Here is a 21,047-nt window from a genome sequence, read left to right as displayed (position 1 = left end):
GGCTGTTTCTAAAAGTACAGACTTGGGGCACCTGGGTGGCTCAGTTGTTAAGTGTCTGACTTCAACTCAGCTCATGATCTCAGAGTTCGTGACTTCGAGCCCCGCGTTGGGCTCTGTGCTGACAGCTCAGGGCCTAGAGCCTGCTTCAGATTCTGTGTCTCCCTCTCTCTCTGCCCCTCCCCCACTCGCAGTCTCTCTCTGTCTCTCTCTCAGAAATAAAAATTAAAACTTTTTTTAATTAAATAAAAGAGCACAGGCTTTGGCACCTAAAAACACAGTCCTAGAGTTTCCATTTACTTGGAGCAAGTCATATTTCTTTGATTTTGCCCAATCCATCTTTTAGACTTGTTTTGAATACCAAATAAAATAATTTATGTGACGGTACTTTCTAAACTGAAAAGATATTTTATAATTTATGTTATTATTGGCAATCATTATCTTCTGGGTAGCAAACAGCTTTTGGCAACTGGGACCATATACAATATTTAGCACTGCATAATTTATCAAATGCAAAGGGAGTACCCGAAAGCTCCAGTGCCAAAGATATAACGTGGGAGCAACAGCAGTTCCAGGGGGCTGGCAAGAAATAAACTGAAGATGGAACAGAGGTTTTCAAAATAATACATAAGATTCTGAAAGGCTTCAGAGAAACCCACCAACAAAGAAAAACAACGATGAGAGGAAAACGGGCTTTCCACATAAAGAAGTGAAAAACTCCTTTTCTGTTTTGGGGATTCCTGGCTAACTGAGCCAAATTTTACTCTTCTAACATGGGGCCTAAGGTTTGTTTCTAAATGTCCCTGATGGTGCTTTAGGCTAGCACTACAAGATGTTAAAAGTCAAAACACAAATACTCAAGTTGGTCCTTGAAACAGTGTTTGTTCAACATTGAGTAAGTGACCACAATGGGTTTAGTACTTAGCAGCACACATAGAAACATGGCCCCTGCCCTCTAAAAAAATAAATAAAAAGCAAGATTATTCCTACATATAGCCATACCTTGGAGAAACTGCAGGTTCCGTTCTAGACCACTGCAATAAAGTGAATATCGCAATAGCGAGTCAAATGAATATTTTTGGTTTCCCCGTACATAGAAGTTATGTTTACACTATGCTGTACTCCATTAAGTGTGGAATAGCATTTGTCTAAAAAAAAAAAACAGCCTACCTTAACTAAAAAATGATTTATGGCTGAAAAATGCTAACCATTATTAGAGGGTTTAGCAAGTTGTAATCACTGATCACAGATCATCATAACAAATGTAATAATGGAAATGTTTGAAATATTGTGAGAATTGCCAAAATACGACACAGAGACACGAAACAAGAAAATGCTGTTGGGAAAATGGCACCAACAGACTTAGTGCAGGATTGCCACAAACCTTTAATTTTGTAAAAAAAAAAAAAAAAAAAAAAAAGGGGCAGTAACCGTGAAGCACAGCAAAACAAGGTATGCCTATAATTTCAACTGATAACCACAGTTCTGCCTAAGGTGGTAGATTTGTCTTAACTTAGTCCCAAGGCATACATACCACCAGGTTCATTGGCTACTTCTTATTGATAAAGCATCCAAACAAGTATACCTTGCTTATGTTTTTGGCAGAATGGGCTGTACAAACTGCTTTGCCCTATTTCTGCTTATATACATAAAGGAACACAAGGCAGAGAAACAGATACAAGGTCCATGAATGGAAAAGAGACTGTGCTGCAGGCACGTGCTCATTGGCATGCCCCCAACACTGCTCTCAGATAAGGCAACAGTGTAATTCAGTGACACGACTCATTATCATCCTGAAAAGACAAAAGGCACCCTGAAATTCAGCCATGAGTCTGTGGTAAGAACTGTACAGGTCTGAATCAGCACATCTGGTGCCTCTTCTATCCATTTCATCACATGGGGATAGTAATTCTGATTCAGACTGAAGACCAAATAGGACTTAAGAAACTCTCCTTAAAGAGCCACTACTCTGTGGTTCTCTGATTTCATTTTCTGCTCATCATCTTAGGGAATGTCCTACAATTATTCACTTAGAAAAAAGGCTGAGCCAGACCTCTCATCCATTGTTAGATCATGAAGAGGTCAAAATATACCCTGATCCAGTCAGTGTTCCCTAGACTTCTGATAGTTGTATCTGCAGGAAAACCAGAACCATTCTCAGGCTTCCAGGTCAAACTCCCTTCCCCCCTACCACCTTCTCCCAAAAGACGACCTATTAACCAACCAATAATCAGTCATACATGGAATTAACTATAACCACAAACCAAATCACCTAAAATTAAACTGAGTATCAGAGATAACTGAAATCTGACATTTGCTTTAGAACAATCCAATGGCAGGAGTGGGGAGTGGGGTGAGGTACTACTGAAATAATATTGGCCACATAATTGTTAGAGCTGGAAAATGGGCACATGGGGGTTCATTATACAATTCTCTCTAATTTTGTTTACATTTGAAAATTTCCATAACAAAAGTTTGGTTTTTTTTTTAAGTTAAACTAAAAAACATTAGAGGAGTTCATGTTCCCAGGAGATGAGATGGGTGCTCATTTTCATACCCTTGAAGGAAAAACTCATCAGACAATAAAATTCTTTCCCTTAGCGGTCACATTAACTAGTACGACATCAAAAGAAGTTTGAAAGAATACATTACTCACATGCAGTATCACCCCTTTGTCTAGCAAACTCTGCTTTTTGGCTGTCATAACAAAATAATGTGTATCATCTTTGTAGTAGACAATATTCTCCAAGTCGATACCTGCAACCAGAAAACAAATGTGTCACCTAAGGGCTTGCTGAAACGAAGGTACATTAGGGCAGCCAGAAAGTTGTACACAGGCCCACAGAGACAAGAGCTGTAAAACTCCAGGTAGAGCACATGAAAATAAAGAGATGTCTGAGCCCAGATTTTCACTTCCTGCATGTTCAGTTCATGAGAAGAGGGGGAACTTTGTTTTATACCTGCACTATCCTATAATTCACTTGATACCCTAAGGTATCCTAAAAACCATGAATAGTAGGCAGAAATATATGGATTTGAAAAAAAAGGAAAGGCTAACTTCTAGTAAGAGGGTTTGGGTTGGTTCTCAGGTTAAACCTCTTAGATAGTCATCAAAGCAACTGGGAAAATCTCTTTGGCTTTTAATAGGACAACTAGATGCCTGGAAGCAGAGTATGAACTACTGACTTTTTAATTCAATTAATCTAAAACATTGATGTAATTAATGGAAAGAAATCATGTTCTAGAAGATGGAACTGAAATTTGCTGCATGTTTTTGTTGGATCAAAAATATCAAAGTTAGTGTATTCAAAAGTTATCACACAACAATCTCATTCCTGTCTAGCACATGGTTTACTTCATGCCCAAACTGGACCACAAGACTGTATACTCAAGTGTGTAAAGTCAGGTTCTCAGTGAACCAGAGAACTATCAACCAATAGCTTACTGCATTGAGCACCATCACTCAGAGCCATAACATAGGGGAAGGGCTTGGAGAAAAGCTGGTAGAAGACAGAACCCTTAAAAACAAATAAATAAAAACTAAACCCAGAGCAGCCCTGTCACTGTAAGGAAGACAAAGAACACTAGAGTAGGAGATAGTGATAAGGAAAGCATTATACTAACAACAAAGTATAGAAGTGAAGAAAGAGCAGAGGGGCAAACAAGCAATAATAGCAATGACCACCCACCCACTCTACCAAACCCTCTAAGAGAAGAATCACAAGCAGTTATTTAAATTTTTATCCTAATTGCTTTGGAGGCATCTATACCAACCTGTGGCTTCTCTCAGTTCCTGGAAAAACTTTTGGTTGAAAATAAAAGCCACACCACTGATCTCTTCCACTTTGGCTTCTGCTGTTGTATTTCGGTTAATAAAATTTGCTGTAATGGCAATTGCCAATTTGCCACGAAATTCTTTCCGGCGAAATCCTAGAAGGAAAGACATTTTCAGAGGTGGCCACAGCTTGCTAGAAAAGAAGGAAGATCACTTCAAACAGAAAGGGATGCTGATGAAGACATTAGGGAACATGAGGGATGGGAATCAATGGGAAAATTTTAGGGCAATTCTTCTCTATCTGAAAATAAGGTTTACCTGCCAAAAAATATAAGAGTTCAGGAAAGAAGTCAAAGTCTCCCCCATACTAACAAGCAACATGAAATCTAACTGACCAGAATATTACTTAGTGCAAAGATTTCCAAAGGAAAGGAAAGGAAAGGAAAGGAAAGGAAAGGAAAGGAAAGGAAAGGAAAGGAGAGAAAGGAAAAGAAAAGAAAAGAAAAAAGAGAAAAGAAAAGCCACCAGCTTACTAAACTTAGATTTAATCCTGCAACCATTTAAAGTCAACCATTTAAAGTACAGCTTATCTCCTAGTGCCCTAACAAGTATGTCCTGTAAGAAGTAACCAAGTACCAGTTGGCTAGTGGAAGGCTGGGCTTGCTATTCAATTAGTATAAACAGCACACATATGCTGATTCTTAGGAGTATCGATTCTGATGACACAAACTCTCACTCACCCCAGGGTTGGGAAAGGGTTACCCTTCCCTCTGCTATGAAGCAGGCAAAGGGGTATTGACAAATACCTTCCAAGGTGTTCCTACGGCCATCCCCTCCGATGATCACTTCAAATTCATACTCTGATACAGGATGGGTTTTGGGGTGGACCAGTGCCCGCCAACCTATCCCTGTGGACCAAAGTCAAAATGAAGGTCATCACCAAGACCATATTCATATACCTAAAACACCTTTTGGTACCAAAGGCAGACCGCACAAAACCCCAAACAGAAAACACTAGGTGTAAAAGCATGAGGTACAAACACCACAGAAAGAAAGAAGCCTTGAAGAAGGCTCACAAAGGAACATTCCCCATCATATGATTTGCAATAATGAATACAAGTGTTTGCAAGAAAGGCCTCCTCATTCAGGCAAAAGTTCCTCAAAAGATATAGTTTGTACAACTGGAGAAGGCTCTTTAACTAGTTCTGAAAATAACCCAGAGATTCTTGTAGTTTTCTTCCTTGATTTCATCTTTTCTCACCCACTCAATTCCCTTGTATCCCTTCTTCATTCCAATCCAACTCACGTTCATTTTCTTGGTCCTCAGGAGGCTGTACAAGGCCTTGGAATTCCACATTGACATGGATCTCAATGCCTAGGATCAAGGCTACTTTCAAAAGTATTAGCTGAAGCTGACGGATACCTGGGGGAACAAAAAGATCATACTAATGAGGGCACACTGAAGTGATTACTGCTCAGGTGCTCATCTGCCCACCTATACAGTTTACCCAGATTCTCAAAGTCTCTGTAGCTGGAGACATTTTCCAAACCATGCTTTACAGCTTCTTTCCTTCTTTTTAAAGGGAAAATAAATCCTCTGCAAGAGATGTTCTAGAGAGACATTCAAGGTCATTCCCACCTCTTGGGTCAGGTGTTCAAAACCACCAAAAGCTCTGAGACAACAGAGATTGCGGACAACAGGAGACTCTCTTTTCCATCTTCCCCTGATTCAGTCAGAGCCACAGTCATCTAACAGCATCTACAATCCTGACAGGACATTGTACCTACCATAAGAGGCAAAAGATGTGCACCCATACGTAGGCTCTCCAGTCTGATACAAAAGGGCTGCACTACTTGAGATTTCCACAGCATCTCCCTTTCATCTTATTGTCGCACTCATCTTCACACACTCTTATAAAGTAAGAAGGGGAAACCTTAATCTCTTACCATTCCCCCTCCCACCACTGGTCTACAGGTGCAGAAACTAAGGCTCAAAATGACTGAAAGTCTTGCTCATTATTACACTGAGATTTGTTTATTTCATGTCCAATGAATGACTACCAAGTGGTAAGATAAAAATCTGTCCCTAATGTAGGACTCTCTCAGCTCCAAGGCAAATCCTACATAAGGCAGACAAATCCACTGAATCATATGACCCTTGGTCCTCTCTTAAGACCAAACTCACCTGCAGCTTCTGACTAAGCTGGTACATGCAAATCCTCATCTAAGCCATCTCGGTTATTTTCCCCTGCTTACCACAACCACCACCCTTCTGAGTCACACTCCTAAAGGCTCATTAAATCCCATTCTAACACATATTGAATATTTGCAGACAACCGGATTCCAAGATGCTTTACATATTATAGCCCAACAGATGGGCAGAGTACTTCCTCTGCCAGTGGAGTGTGGTAGCTGTTGGCCAATATTTGAAAAGTTGGCACAACTGCCTCAAACAGCCAAAGTTAAGCAGTTTAATGTTTTTTGCAGGACACATCTGGAGGAGCTCAGAACAAAAGTTCCTTGATAAGGCTTTCCTGGAATCATTAACGATGATCAATAAACAAGACTTGAACTTCATAATGTAGACATCATCTGTTCTGGATCACTTTTTAGATAGGCTGCTTACTCATGAAAACAAAATCACTGTCTGCATTAACTTGTATTTACTCTATAGGGAAAAGCATGGGCCCAAGCAGAGCTTGGAGATGACAAAAGTACAGCAAGAGCTATCCAGGTTGTAGACCTTATGAAAATCACCTAACCAAACGAATCTCATTACTGATTTGCCACTTGTGACAAAATTAGGAGGCTGCTTCCATAACTGTGGCTTTACAGAAATGTGTCCCCATAGCATTTTGTTCTTACATTAGTAGAGTATCTATCATATCACATTAGACAGAGCCTCATGCTTTGTGCTTCTTCCCCTGGACTAAAAACCACCAAAGGGTCAAGGCTCAAATTGGTAGTATTTCCTAGCCCGGCCCCGATGCTGATCCCACCCACTGCAAGTGCTCAGTAAGAGTTCAAGACCTAACTTTAGAAATCCTTAAGCTAAACTCATTTCATAGGAGATAACCCTTGCAGTTAAGAGTCCTAGGTTACAGACCACTGCATCACAGGTATGTTGACTCCAAGCAGAGTGTATTTTCTATACATTAGATACTAATGATATCAGAACAAACTGGGCTGGATGAGTATGAATTCCTCAATCTGCCTCTTTTTATCGAGCAAGTGGGTAGAGGTAGGGGTGAGATCTTATAGGGGAACTGGTTTTACTTACTGATATGGTCAATAGCTCCAGCACAGAACTTGCCATAGAACTTCTTGGCACCCAGACCTCGTAGATCATGTATGGTGAATGGCCAGAGATGCAAGACATTGTTGCGGGAGAAGGCATCTCGTTTCTCAATAACAACCACTTTAGCTCCCAATAAGGATAAGTCAATGGCTGTACGGAGACCACAGGGGCCAGCTCCAATGATGAGACACTGAAAAACACAGCTGCTTTCAGGGCAAAGGGAGCACCTCTTAGGAAAGTTCACATTTCTATAACAGTTTCATGGATCACATAACCATCATTCCCCAAAGCCCCCAAACAGGGCTATTCTCCCAAGAAATCTTGGGAGACCCAACTGGGTCACAGGAGACCACCTGCAATGGCTTGAGAGAAAAGCTGGTGATTGTTATGGATACCGGAGGCTCTTAACTGTCAGTGCTGGACATAAACCCAGCACGTGTGCACCTGTAGATTTGTAATACATTGAAGTGGATCATCATTTCAACAAATGATTTGAAAATCAGATGTCACCTTAATTGACAGGAGAGGATCTTTTGCGAGGTTTCTAAGTCAAGGAGATTTCTGTCCAAAGAGACACAGATTATTAAATACATAGTTCAGGCAATCTTTTTCTTTTTAATGTTTTATTTATTTTTGAGAGAGAGGGAGAGACAGAGTGTGAGTGGAGGAGGGACAAAGTGGAGAAAGAGAGACATACGGAATCCAAAGCAGGCTCCAGGCTCTGAGCTGTCAGCACAGAGCCCGATTTGGGGCTTGAACTCACAAACTGTGAGATCATGACATGAGCCGAAGTTGGACACTTAACCGACTGAGCCACCCAGGGGCCCCATGTAGTTCAGGCAATCTTAAGAGTCTTGGAATGAGTCTACTACTCAAGGATTCCTAGAAGGTAACTTTCAAGAGCCAAAGTTTTATGTGCTGAAAAGAGTTCTAAAATCACCATCTTTAGACCAAAAATCCAGGAAACTGATCTTCAAGACCCTTATTCTAGAAAGTACTCAGGGTGAGAATGGACACTTAACTAATTTGTACTCTATTCACAGAAGGGAAAAAAGACATAAAATGTTTCTGGTTTTGAATTCATTTTATTTGCAATAAAACTCCAGAACTCAGTCATAAAAGTCATGCCTTTAAATTTCTTGAATTCTGATGAGTATCTACCCAGATGCAAATCCACTGGAGGAGGTATCCACACAGGGCAAAGTAAAGCTCATGAAAGGACATTAATGATCTAGTCACGAAGTCATCCGCAACTTCATTTCTTTGCTAGCCTGCTCCAAATTTCTCACAAAAGGTGTTTTCACATAAGGAGGAAAGCAGGAAATATATTATTCCTTCTTCAGTTCCTTGTACCTACCCCTGCACAGGTGACTGAGTATCTCCCCTGTTTCATGAAAACTCTCTTTCTCTAGATTGTGAAGAAAGCAAAAGAAATATTTTGGCTTACAAGGCCCTTGCTTATCAAAACAAATCTTTGGAATACGGATGAAAAGAGGTTTGAAGCTTGCGGCAAATCCCCAAGTTAGCAAATACTATCTATACCTTATCGGTCATGAGTATGGAATAAAGACTTTATAAACATGACATGACAGGTAATACGAAGCCATGTTCAGATAGGATGCTAACAGGCCATGGCTACTTCTTTGCTAAGTGACTTGCATCCTCCTAATAGTGTGAGATTCAAAATAGAGCCTCAGGGAAAAAAAAAGTTCCTATACCACTTGACTTCGGGGTTGTTCAGCTCTTAAAGAGCTGAAACACTGAATGTTCAGTATGTGAATACATGAAGTAAAAATAGGGTCGGGGGTACCTGGGTGGCTCAGTTGGTTACGCACTAAGTGTCCAACTCTTGATTTCGGTTCAGGTCATAACCTCATGGTTCACGGGATCAAGCCCTATGTCAGGCTCCACACTGAGTGTGGAGCCTGCTTGGGAGTCTTTCTCTGTCCCTCTCCAACTCGCACACACACTTGCACACGTGAGTTCTCTCAAAATAAATAAATAAACATTTAAAAAAAAAGAATAGGGTCTGGGAAATGGGAACAGTCAACTGAACACAGGTAACGAACCCACGAAGTTTCAACAAGGTAGAAGTTGGACTCTCCGTGATAGGTCTTGGCTAGACTCTGCCTAGTTCTCACCCAGTCTACCTCTACCCAATCCTTTTCTTTGTCCTACCTCTACTCAAAATCTTTTCTTTTCTGGTTAAATCCTTAGGTCAGTGACCCCAAAGCCTGGGAGAAGCCAAACCCTTACCTTGGTGTTAGTGCATGCTTTTCCCTTTTTGTAGTCTTTGTGGCTGCCCCGCTTGTCCAACTTTGCCCACAGGGCTTTGGCTTTCCAGTAGTTAAGCTTGGACTTGAGCTTGTGATAAAAGGAGCGGTAGTCCTTAGGCTTCAGTTCTAGGTGGTCACATAGCTCTTGGAAGGCCTTAAGGGTTCCCTTGCAGGTGGTGGCCTGCACAAACCGGTCAAAGAGGATGTGAGCGCGATTCATTGTCTCATTCTTACTGTCCTCCATGCTTCCCCACTCTCAGCACCCCCAACAAAGGGGGCAATGGGATGGCTGTTGATCCACCCGATTCTGTCACATTAATCTAACAAAAATAAAGAAAAAAGAATGGTTAGCAAATCCAAATGCCTACCTACAAACATTTCCTTTTCTTTTCTTTTTAAATGTTTATTTTTGAGAGAGAGACAGAGTGCAAGAGAGGGAGGGACAGAGAGGGGGAGACACAGAATCCAAAGCAGGCTCTAGGCTCTGAGCTGTCAGCACAGAGCCCGATGAGGGGCTCGAACCCACAAACCATGAGATCATGACTTGAGCTGAAGTTGGACACTTATCCAATTGAGCCACACAGGCACCCCGTACCTACACACATTTTCTAGGATATGTACCTCTTTTTCAAAGTGGAGTTCCTAAGTGTCATATTCATTCAACAAATGTATATCCTATACCTTTTTGTTTTAAATTTTTTTTTCCTTTAACATTTTTATTTATTATTGAGAGACAGAGAGACACAGAGCATGAGTGGGGGAGGGCAGAAAGAGAAGGAGACACAGAATCCAAAGTAGGCTCCAGGCTCTGTGCTGTCAGCACAGAGCCTGACATGGGGCTTGAACTCACAAACTGCGAGATCACGACCTGAGCTAAAGTCGGTCGCTTAACCAACTGAGACACCCAGGTGCCCCTACCTTCTACATGCCAAGCACTATCTCAGACACTGGGGATGGAAAGATGAGTAAGACAGTGTTTGCTTTCAAGGATCTTACAGTTCAGTGGGTGAGACAGATTAATAAACAAAATGTTAAACGTACTGGGGCACCTGGATGGCTCACTTGGTTGAGTGTCCAAGTCTTGATTTTGGCTCAGGTCATTATCTCATGGTTCATGAGATTGAGTTCTACATTGGGTTCTGCACCGACAGTGCAGAGCCTGCTTGGGAATTCTCTCTCCCTCTCTCCCTGCCTCTCCTTGGCTAGTGCACACGCACATGGGTGCACGCACAGTCTCTCTCAAAAATAAATAAATAAACTAAAAAAAAAAAAAGAATGTTAAATGTACTATGCTACATGTCATTAGAGAGAGAGGCATGAGGGATTTGGTAATATAGAAGATAAGAACCTAATTGCAGTGGGTCCTTGTTGAAGATGAACTTCTGAAAGGTGACAGCTGAGTCTTTCAGGATAAATCAGTGTAGCCAGGTGGGGAAGAAGTGTAGAATGTGGAAAAGGAAATAAAATAGGAAGGCTTATGAGTGATTGACTCTTACAGATGAAAGACTCCAGAATGATTTCCAGGTTTCCAGCTAAGGCAACTGAGTAAATGGTGCGCCAGGCCAATAGATTAAAAATAGAACTCATCTGTGAGGGTAGAGTGGTGAGATCCCTTTTGGCCTGTTACATGTGAGCTGCCTTGCAGAGGTTCTCATTAGGCAGCCAGGTATGTATCTGCAGCTCAGGGGAGTAGCTGGGGGTGAACGCCTAGACTGGGGAGTCATTAGCATACAGGTGGTAGTTGAACCTACAAAAGTGGTACAATCACACAAGGAGAGCCCATGGCAAGAGAGAGCCAAGAGCTCTGGATAAGATCTGGGACTCATCAACTTGTAAGGAATTGGCAGAGAAAGAAGAGCTCTCTAAAAAGATTATGAGGTACAGTGAAGAGAGGTCTGAAGAGAACCAAAGGGCAGTGTCCTAGCAGTCTAAGAAGCACAAAGTTCAGAAGTGTTAAAGTAAGTAGGTATTCAAATGACTGAAAAAGTCCTGCTGCTACACATGATACATGGCAGGGTGGGAAGATTTTATAGCCATTCCATTTTGCCCACAAACATATTTGACAAAAATGATAATGTCTACCCCTTCCATTTATCCAAAACATCTACACATCCACCATCCTATGTTTGCTGGCTAGAACTTTAAGATGGGAGAAGACACTTTACATGCTCTTTTAATGCACTCACTTCCTTGGGTCTGTTTCATCATTTTTGTAGCACATTTTATTTATCATCACTACTTAGACCTATTATTGGGAGGTAGGAGGCAAAGGGCCGAAGACCAAAGAACAAAGAAGCAGACCAGAGCAAGGAGACAAGCACTAACACAGCGCTGAACCCCCCTGTGACAGATATTGGTTGCATGACCCTGGACAAGTCACTTTGTCTCACCAAGCCTTGATTTTCCCTTGTGTAAGATGAAATTATACTGGATGTTCTCTAAACTCCTCTTCCAATTCTCAAGTTTTCTGAGTTTAGTAGTGAGGAAATACTCATGGTCACAGTACTCACCTCTGGTGTTCTAGTCAGAATGCTCCATCATAGGTATACCACCAATTTGCTATTAGTGTGACAAACAGGACTGCACTGAAACTTTACTTTAAGGAGGACTTAGTCTATACTACCCAAAACAATCCACACATTCAATACAATCCCTGTCATCATACCACCAGCATTCTTCACAGAGCTAGAACAAACAGTTCTAAAATTTGTATGGAACCAGAAAAGACTCTAGCCAAAACAATCTTGAAAAAGAAAACCAAAGCTGGAGGCATCATGATTCCGGACTTCAAGCTGTATTACAAAGCTGTAATCATCAAGGCAGTACAGTACTGGCACAAAAACAGACACATAGACCAAAGGAACAGAATCCAGAATCCAGAAATGGACCCACACATGTGTGGCTAACACATCTTTGATGAAGCAGGAAAGACTATCCAATGGAAAAAAGACAGCCTCTTCAGCAAATGGTACTGGGAAAACTGGACAGCGACACGCAGAAAAATGAACCTGGACCACTTTCTTAGACCATACACAAAAATAAACTTGAAATGGATGAAAGACCTAAATATAAGACAGGAAACCATCAAAATCCTAGAGGAGAAAATAGGCAACAACCTCTCTGATCTCGGCTGCAGCAACATCTTACTAGACATGTCTCCAGAGGCAAGGGAAATAAAAGCAAAAATGAACTATTGGGACCTCATCAAGATAGAAAGCTTCTGCACAGAGAAGGAAACAATCAACAAAACTAAAAGGCAACCAACAGAATGGGAGAAGATTGCAAATGGCATATTGGATAAAGAGTTAATATCCAAAATCTAGAAAGAACTTCTCAAACTCAACACCCAAAAAACATATAATCCAGTGAAAAAATGGGCAAAAGACATGAACAGACACTTTTCCAAAGAAGATATCCAGATGGCTAACAGACACATGAAAAGATGCTCAGTATCACTCATCATCAGGTAAATACAAATTAAAACCACAATGAGATATCACCTCACACCTGTCAGAATGGCTAAAATAAACAAGTTAGGAAACAACAGATGTTGGCGAGGATGCAGAGAAAGAGAAACACTTTTGCACTGCTGGTGGTAATGAAAACTAGTGCGCCCACTCTGGAAAACAGTACAGAGGTTTCTCAAAAAATTAAAAATAGATACCCTATGACTAGGCAGTTGCACTATTAGGTATTTATCCACAGGGTACAAAAATGCTGATTCAAAGAGGCACATGCACTCCAATGTTTATAGCAGCACTATCAACAATAGGCAAATTATGGAAAGAGCCCAAATGTCCATTGACTGACAAATGGATAAAGATGTGGTGTACACACACACACACACACACACACACACTCGAATATTACTTGGCAATCAAAAAGAATTAAATTTTGCCATTTGCAACAACATGGATGGAACTAGAATGTATTATGCTAAGCAAAATAAGTCAGAGAAAGACAAATATCATATGATTTCACTCATGTGGAATTTAAGAAACAAAACAGATGAACATAGGGGAAGGGAAGGAAAAATAAGATAAAAACAGAGGCAAACCCTAAAAGACTCTTAAATATAGAAAACAAACTGAGGGGTTGCTGGCAGGGCATTGGGTGGGGAGGATGGGCTAAATGGGTGATGGACATAAAGGAGGGCACTTGTTGGGATGACCACTGGGTAAGTGATGAATCACTAAATTCTACTCCTGAAACCTTTGTTACACTATATGTTAACTAACTTGGATTTAAATAAAATTTAAAAAATAATTATAATAAAATAAAAAATAAAGAGGACTTATTCTTGGAGATGGGGAAAGACAGAGGAAGGGAGCTGTTGATCCATTGTGGTCAGGAGGGGTACAGAAGCAAGAAGTGACTCATTATTTAGGGAACCAACCCAAGAGCACTAGGAGCCACCAAACTGTATTGCTGATTAAATCAATTCTCAGAAGGCATCAAGTTCCAGACTGACATGGAAGAGACCAATCTTCTGTCCTAAAGCTCTTATACTGGGTAAGCCTCTGAGCAACAGAATACCCCTTCGTGAAGTAGAAATAACATCCTGCTTCTCTCTACCATGATATTATAAGGCTAAACCAAATCAACTGGAGATGTGTCTTAAGTATCATGGGAGAAAGTAATAACTACATAAGAACTGACATTTTCCCTTTACATCAACAGATACGACAGTCTTCATATACTATGGAGGCCGAGTTGAAGATGGTAATTCTTTACCTGGAACACACTGACTCGGCTTCTCATCTCAGATATATACTTACTCAACAATCTCTCCTGGCTCTGGATATAAAAAGTACACTGGTAAAAAACATAACTTGTCTCAATAACCACATGGCCAAGAGTCCATCAAGAGATGGAATTAAATAGAACTAACCTCTAGTCCCCTCTAAATAAAAATTTACTCTAGGTAACAGTAAGCAGCAAGAGAAATATTTTAAAGTTCCTAAAAAGAGCCCACTCTTTTTCTTATATGCCAAGGCTTATCTTAGAAATGGTACAGTACCTGGTTGGCTCAGCTGGTCGAGCATCTGACTCTTGATTTTGGCTCAGGTCATAATCTCCCAGGGTTGTGGGATTGAGCCCTGTGTTGGGCTCGGTACTGGGTGTGGAGCCTGTCTAGGGTACTCTCTCCCTTTCTCCCTCTCCTTTTGCCCCTCTCCCCTGCTTGTGCTCACTCTTTCTCCAAAAGAGAGAGAGAGAGAGAGAGAGAGAGAGAGAGAGAGAGAGAGAGAAATGGGACATATTCAAAAGATGGCTTGTGGGGGCAGAAAAAAACAGATGTGTTTATCTAAAGGCAGAAAAAAGGGTGACAGGTAACAACCAATGACTAGAAACAAAGTTCCCAGAGTGATTGCCTCTTGGCTTCCTTGTGTGGATTTCTGTGCCTTTATTTGCTTTTTTGGCAAACAGACAGCATTTTGCAATCCTGACCCTGATGCCAGACCTGCTTTGACTCCACCAGAGTCACAGTATTTGGGGAGCTTTGAATATACACCTAGTTTGATCTCTCTGCCTCTTGTCAAAGAAGAAAATGATTTCTTTCAGTTCCTAAACAGCAGCCACCTTCCACTCCTTGCCAAGATTTGGGGCACTCAGTACCAGATGTTCTTGCTGAAACCAACCCATTAAAAATCCTGCAACATTATTTCTAAAAGCCTTTGCCCTGTCATAATGCCTGCCTTGTGCTCACACTTCCCTAAAAGTGTCTTGAGCATTTATTTTCAAAGAAAAATTCTGATTTGTACACTAACTCCCCCTTGACTGGCTGTAGCCTGCTCTGTTTTACGTCCACAGAGCTACCAACCACCACAGAGAATTTCCAAATCAAACCCCACCACAGATGAACACCTTCATTAGTAACTGGCCCCCAATCCTTCTGTTGACTTTCAAGTTAACAGGTTTCAACCACAGCTCCCAGACAGCTGCAGAGAGTCGGCTTCCAAGCAGTAGTCAAGTATTAAATGCCCAGTCTAAGGGATTTCGACCTGCAGGTCACTAATGACAACAGATAAATAGAGGTAAGTTGGTTCCTGGAACAATGTGACAAGCACCCACGGTAAGAGTACACAAGATTAATTCCCCTGGGCTGCCTCACTTTTCCTACTTTGCAAGCCAAATGACCACAGCAGGAAGACACTCTCAAGTACTACAGTATTATTCTGTAACTCTGCTGGACTGTGACTGTGTCATTTAGCAAGGGGAATCTGGCATTCTGATTCACCGAGAGCAGCTGGGGAGAGCAGCAGAGGGGCCACTCCTGTTATTGCCCTCGCTTCCCTCATTCCCGAAGGTCTAACTCATCCTGCTCCTCCGGGCCTCTCCTGGGCCATCCCTGGGTGCCATATATCCTAGTATCCTGGAAAAATCAATATTCATAATTACAGGAACCTAGAGACCAGGAAACCTGGCCGGAAGGTGCCAGAAACCCTGGGGACTGAAAAGCCAAGGTGTGGAAGGAAGGGAAACGGGAAGTGAGGAGCCCGAGGAGGGAAGAGGAAGAGGAGATGATGCCAGGTTTCCAGGGCACTGGTGCAATTTCTGCCAGTGGACAATATCCTGCATGTTTTGTTCCATGGCAGCTGACTGCTGACTCAGAAGCCTTGCACATTCCTTGGCCGTGGAGGAAAATGCTGGAGAGACAGCCTATGAAGTACATTCAGGAACAGAGTTTATGTTTCTATTTACAGCAAGAGTAAAGGTCTGTCACTGACTCATAGCTGGTTATGAGAACACTCAATCTCTACCTCTTAGAATTGGTGGATGGTTATTTGTAAGAGGGGAGAACTATCTTTAAAAATAGAAAAAGGAGGGGCACCTGGGTGGCTCAGTTGGTTAAATGTCTGACTTTGACTCAGGTCATCATCTCACAGTTTGTGAGTTTGAGCCTCACATCGGGTTCTGTGCTGACAGCGTGGAGCCCACTTCAGATCCTCTGCCCTACCTCCTCTGCTCCTACCCCACTCGCTCACTCTCTCTCTCTCAAAAATAAACATTAAAAAATACAAATAGAAAAAGGAAAGAGAAACAAAACAAAAAAATAAGAACTATACTTCAAGGGGCACCTGGTTGGCTCAGTCAGTAGAGCATGCAATGCTTGATTTCAGGGTTGTGAATTCAAGTCCCACGTTGGGCATACAGACTACTTAAAAAATAATAAAAAAGAAAATAAAGAATTACACTTCAAGAGTATGAAACCAGAGTCTGCTTAGCCACTGCACCATCAATATACCAGCAGATGTGCAAATCTCTGAATCTTATTAAGGACTCAACGAAATGCTCCTTTCCCTAGCCCATTCAGAGGTGTAACTTGTCTAAATAGATCTTAGGAGTAAATCTATACATAGGAAGGCATATTTTGGAATGTAATTAGGAGGAAACTCAGATGAAAAATGCACTTCAGATTATAGAGATTCCTTTGTGTTTTGCCTGAGAAACAAAGACCAAAGTCGCCAAATGTCTTGAGTTCTGCATCAGTTTTTCTGCAACCAAAGCCACTAGGGCCATTATCATCTGTGGATGGGGACACTGAGGCCCTCACCTCAGGAGGCAATGAGCTGACTGAATCAAGCAGTCTGGGCACGAGACTCCTTGTTGCCTCTTACTGCTCAGGCCCCAATGGCTTATCTCTCATAACCTTATCTAAGGTTCTCTGGGTACCTAGGAAGCAAGCCAAAATATAGTAAGGAAACAGTCTTTCCCCTGTTATTCTTGTTTCTGCACTATTCCATTCTCTGCTCTTTTCTGACTTCCCATCCTACTTAGCCTCAAAATGACATTCGGCAACATGCTAAGGAAACAGGAAACCAGCCCCCACCCCTGCCCCCACCCCTACCTCCATGTCTCTCCTCATTCCGTGGATCTGCTCTTTAGTCACATGGTATTACTCATCTGCAACTGTCATTGAGCAGACATTATTTAAATGGCTCTCTCCTCCAATAAAAGCCTCCTTAGTACAAAGACCAGGTCTTTGTAGCTATAGCCTGACCTGTAGTGAAAACACTGTTTCTATAGAGCTGATGAGGGGAACAGAACCCCTTGAGGAGATTCTGTATGAGAGCCCAGAAGCTCCACATTGGAAGGGTGGATCCTGGGGAAAAGCCTTGGCCTGCATGGCTGAAGGACCATGGAGGAGAAATGGATAGATGCTATAGAGGAGATTTCTACTGTGCTACCAAAAATTTGTATCTAAAAATGCAATAGTAAGCCTGGATAGGGAGTGATGATCTAAGAAGAGCAATAGCAAGAATTTAGCACTTTTCAAAACATGGAAGCAACCTAAGTGTCCATCCACAGATGAATGGATAGAGATATGGTGTATATATACAATGGAGTACTACTCAACCATAAAAAAGGATGGAATCTTGCCATTTGCAACAACATAGATGGATCTAAAGTATAGTGCTGAGTGAAATCAGTCGGAGATACACAAACACCATATGATTTCACTCAAATGTGGAATTTAAGAAAAAAAAAAACAAATAAACAGGAAGACAAACAAAAAACCAGACAAATACAGAGAACAAACTAGTGATTACCAGAGGGGAGGTGCGTGGGAGATGGGTGAAATAGGTAAAGGGGATTAAGAGTATACTTACCTTGATTAGCACTGAGAAATATATAGAATTGCTGAATCATTATATTGTGCACTTGAAACTAATATAACACTGTGTGCTAATTATACTTAAATTAAAAAATGTTTTTCCCTTGTTCAATATACTGCATTCTAGATAATCCCTTAATGTGTATCTTTAGATTTTCTCTAATCAGCTGTTCAAACCATCCAGTTTTTAACTTCAACATTTTTATATCTCCTTTCTTAAGGTTCTTTCTCATATTTTCCTGCCCATTTTTGATAGTCACTTGCTCTAAAAAAATCAATACTTATTCAGTTTTTCACTTTTAAAAAACATATTATACTAAGTATCTAGTTATTACAATTCCTGGGGGACTTTTTCGGTAATTTTTCGGTAATTTTTACAAATTAAATGTGTCATTTATTTTTTCTATTGAAAATGTGTTTATTAATTTTCTTTTTTCCCAGAGGGGAGGTAGGTGGGTGGGGGGATGGTGAAATAGGGGATGGGGATTAAAGAACAAATTTATCATAATGAAAAAAATAAAATTAAAAATGGGAAAAAATGAATAAAAAATTTTTTTAATTAAAAAAATGTAGCACTTTTGTTATGAATTCTCACAGCACCCTTTCCTTGGTTATGGAATGGCCCTCTCTAGAGGGAGATGAGAAACAGACTGGACAAGATGATCTCTGGGTTCTTCTCTAAGTTTCCAATTCTGAAAGAACTGGTATGGCCCTAACCCCTATGTTATATCTAACTTTTTAATTTTACTCTTTGCTAACAAACTATTTCTTCAAGAGCAGCAAGTCCAAACACCCAATAAACACAATGGCTGATGCCAATGCTGATGCTTGCCTCAAATAAACCAGAAAAACAAGGAGTTAAAAGAAGGATATGCCCCTCCCTTGCCAACCAAAAAAGGCTAATGCCCGAGGCCCAGTCTCATAGTTTCCTCATCTGTAAAATGAAATAACACCCATAGAATCACAGAGCTTTGCAAAAACTGAAGTTAATGACTGTAAAATGTATAGCAGTTCCAGGAACAGGGCAGGACCCTGTAAATGGGAGTACTGTTATTACCACCCAGTCGTTTATAAACGCAGCAACAAGAGGTTATATACTCAGGCTGAATAAATGGCTATTATACAAGAAAACTAGAGTGCTCAGAGAGTTTTGATTTTTGAAAGAAAAATGCTTCAGAACTGACTTTGTTCCATCACCACTTTGTACCCTCTCTATTCTATCTGTTCTGGAAGGTGTGATGATGGCACTGATGGAGGTGCTAGAGGAATAAGGGTTGTGTCAGGAAGTTCTTGCCAAACTTAGATCTATTATACAAGAAAGATGGAGGAGTTCCATCTTGTTTACAAAATAAGGATTTCCATCACTAAGGGTACAAATAGCTGACATACTGTCAGATCCATAGCTCACCTCATTTCATCTTCGCCACAATCCTGAAGTAGAATCTATTATCTCCATGTGCAGATGGGGAAACTGTGGGTTAAAGAGGTTTAAAGGTCACACAGCAAGAAAGGAGTGCAGCCATGATTTGCATCTCCTTCAGAGCCCAAGACCTCATCCACTGCGAAAAACCACCTGAGAATATAGCTTGAGAAATAAAAGCTCAACAGAATGCATGCTTCCGGCCCCTGGCTGCCTGAGAGCCAGAACCTGCAGATATACACACAGACCACAGGCAGACCCTGTCTGCTAGGAAGATAGCTGTCCAGCTCCCAAAAGACATGCAGCTTCAAGTAAATTTAGTAAGGACACACAATACAGGATTCTTTTTCTCACAATTTATCGCTGCCATCTGCTCCTTTGAAATGGAGCCCTTTCATAAATGGAAGCAAGGGCGGTCTGGTTTCACAGTAATTGTTCCCATTGGCTGCTGAAAGGCTGGGTGACTAAAATAGTACTAACAGAGTTCTTATCAGTCTGCATTCTTCGGTAGGCTCTAGCACTCTAGCCAACAGCAACACCTTTGAGGAGTCGATTACAAACAATTTTCAAATCATCTAATGCCATTCCAAGCATTGTAAGAACTCAGGGCAGGACAGGGGATGAACCTCAACCTACCTACTACCAAGAGTACAAAGCTGAGCTACAAAGAGACCAAAAAATCAACAGCTCCCTGCCCTATAATCTGAGAGCACTGCTATGACTCAGGCTCTCAGGGTGATGAAGGGCCTCAGACAGGGTGATGAAGGGCCTCGGACAGGGTGAAAGGCTCACTGAGTTTGTGGGAAAGCACAACCAAAAGCTGTTCGTCTTCACAAGGGTGGGCTCCAATCTACTTTGCTCAGTACTATGTCCCAGTTCTAGGCACAAAGAGATATTCAATGAGGTTTTGTTGACTAAAGAGGCACCAAGCTACCTACCCTCAGGAAATGATCCACCTGGTAGATGTGCAGGGTGAGGTGGAGGGCCACTGCAGCACAGGGGCTCTGAGAACACCAAAGCTGTGGCAGTCCAAGGGACATAAATACCCCCATAAAGATGACTTTAGACCTGCTGGGGAAAATTTGAGGTCTCATAAAGACACTTGCTCTGTCACATCTTAATTATCTCCCTCTCCCAGGGGCAGACCCGCAGCTAAAGTGTGGCCAGAACAAGGGCGTCTGGGTGGCTCAGTCGGTTGAGCGTCCAACTTCGGCTCAGGTCATGATCTTATGGTTCATGAGTTCAAGTCCTGCATTGGGGTCTGTGCTGACAGCTCAGAGCCTGGAGCCTACTTCAGATTCTGTGTCTCCCTCTCTCTCTGTCCCTCCCCCCTGCTCAAGAATAAGTAAACATTAAAAAAAATTTTTTGTAAACAAAACAAACAAACAAAAGCATGGCCAGAACGTACAAACAACTGGCAAGAGATTAACCTGGAAAAGAATCTGGGGTTTCTCAGTTGTCTAGTCTGCCTACTACCAGTTGCCATGAATCACAAAATATACAATGGTCAAGGCTGGGTAGGACCTGTAAGATCATCGAATCTAGCCAGTCATCCCACACTTGTATCTTCTATATACCATACATAACACACAAACAGCTCCAATAACAGGCAAATTTCTACCTTAAGAAGTAGTCTTCATAATCCTCGATCAGCTTGCTAATCA

The 21,047-nt window shown here is 41.5% G+C and overlaps 1 protein-coding gene across 3 annotated transcripts in view; it reads right to left on the bottom strand.

Moving 5' to 3' along the window:
• MICAL3 (microtubule associated monooxygenase, calponin and LIM domain containing 3) overlaps nucleotides 1-21,047 on the bottom strand; it is a 205,499-nt gene that overhangs the window by 110,062 nt on the left and 74,390 nt on the right. For 2 of the 3 annotated variants that reach the window (XM_042945385.1, XM_042945384.1), the window contains 8 exons: nucleotides 20,322-20,454; nucleotides 19,372-19,434; nucleotides 9,327-9,666; nucleotides 7,053-7,260; nucleotides 5,079-5,195; nucleotides 4,579-4,680; nucleotides 3,772-3,927; nucleotides 2,654-2,754 (listed from right to left, as the gene is read on the bottom strand). In XM_042945385.1, the coding sequence (XP_042801319.1) occupies nucleotides 2,654-2,754; nucleotides 3,772-3,927; nucleotides 4,579-4,680; nucleotides 5,079-5,195; nucleotides 7,053-7,260; nucleotides 9,327-9,590 (948 nt within the window). In that variant the 5' untranslated portion in view covers nucleotides 9,591-9,666; nucleotides 19,372-19,434; nucleotides 20,322-20,454. Of the gene's footprint in view, nucleotides 1-2,653; nucleotides 2,755-3,771; nucleotides 3,928-4,578; nucleotides 4,681-5,078; nucleotides 5,196-7,052; nucleotides 7,261-9,326; nucleotides 9,667-19,371; nucleotides 19,435-20,321; nucleotides 20,455-21,047 lie in introns of those variants that run through there. The other variant, XM_042945383.1, reaches the window with a different exon arrangement.

The sequence above is a fragment of the Panthera leo genome, chromosome B4, assembly GCF_018350215.1.
Source record: "Panthera leo isolate Ple1 chromosome B4, P.leo_Ple1_pat1.1, whole genome shotgun sequence".
Classification (NCBI taxonomy): domain Eukaryota; kingdom Metazoa; phylum Chordata; class Mammalia; order Carnivora; family Felidae; genus Panthera; species Panthera leo.
Note: the sequence above shows the minus strand (reverse complement) of the source record. Positions and strands in the feature narration are given on the sequence as shown.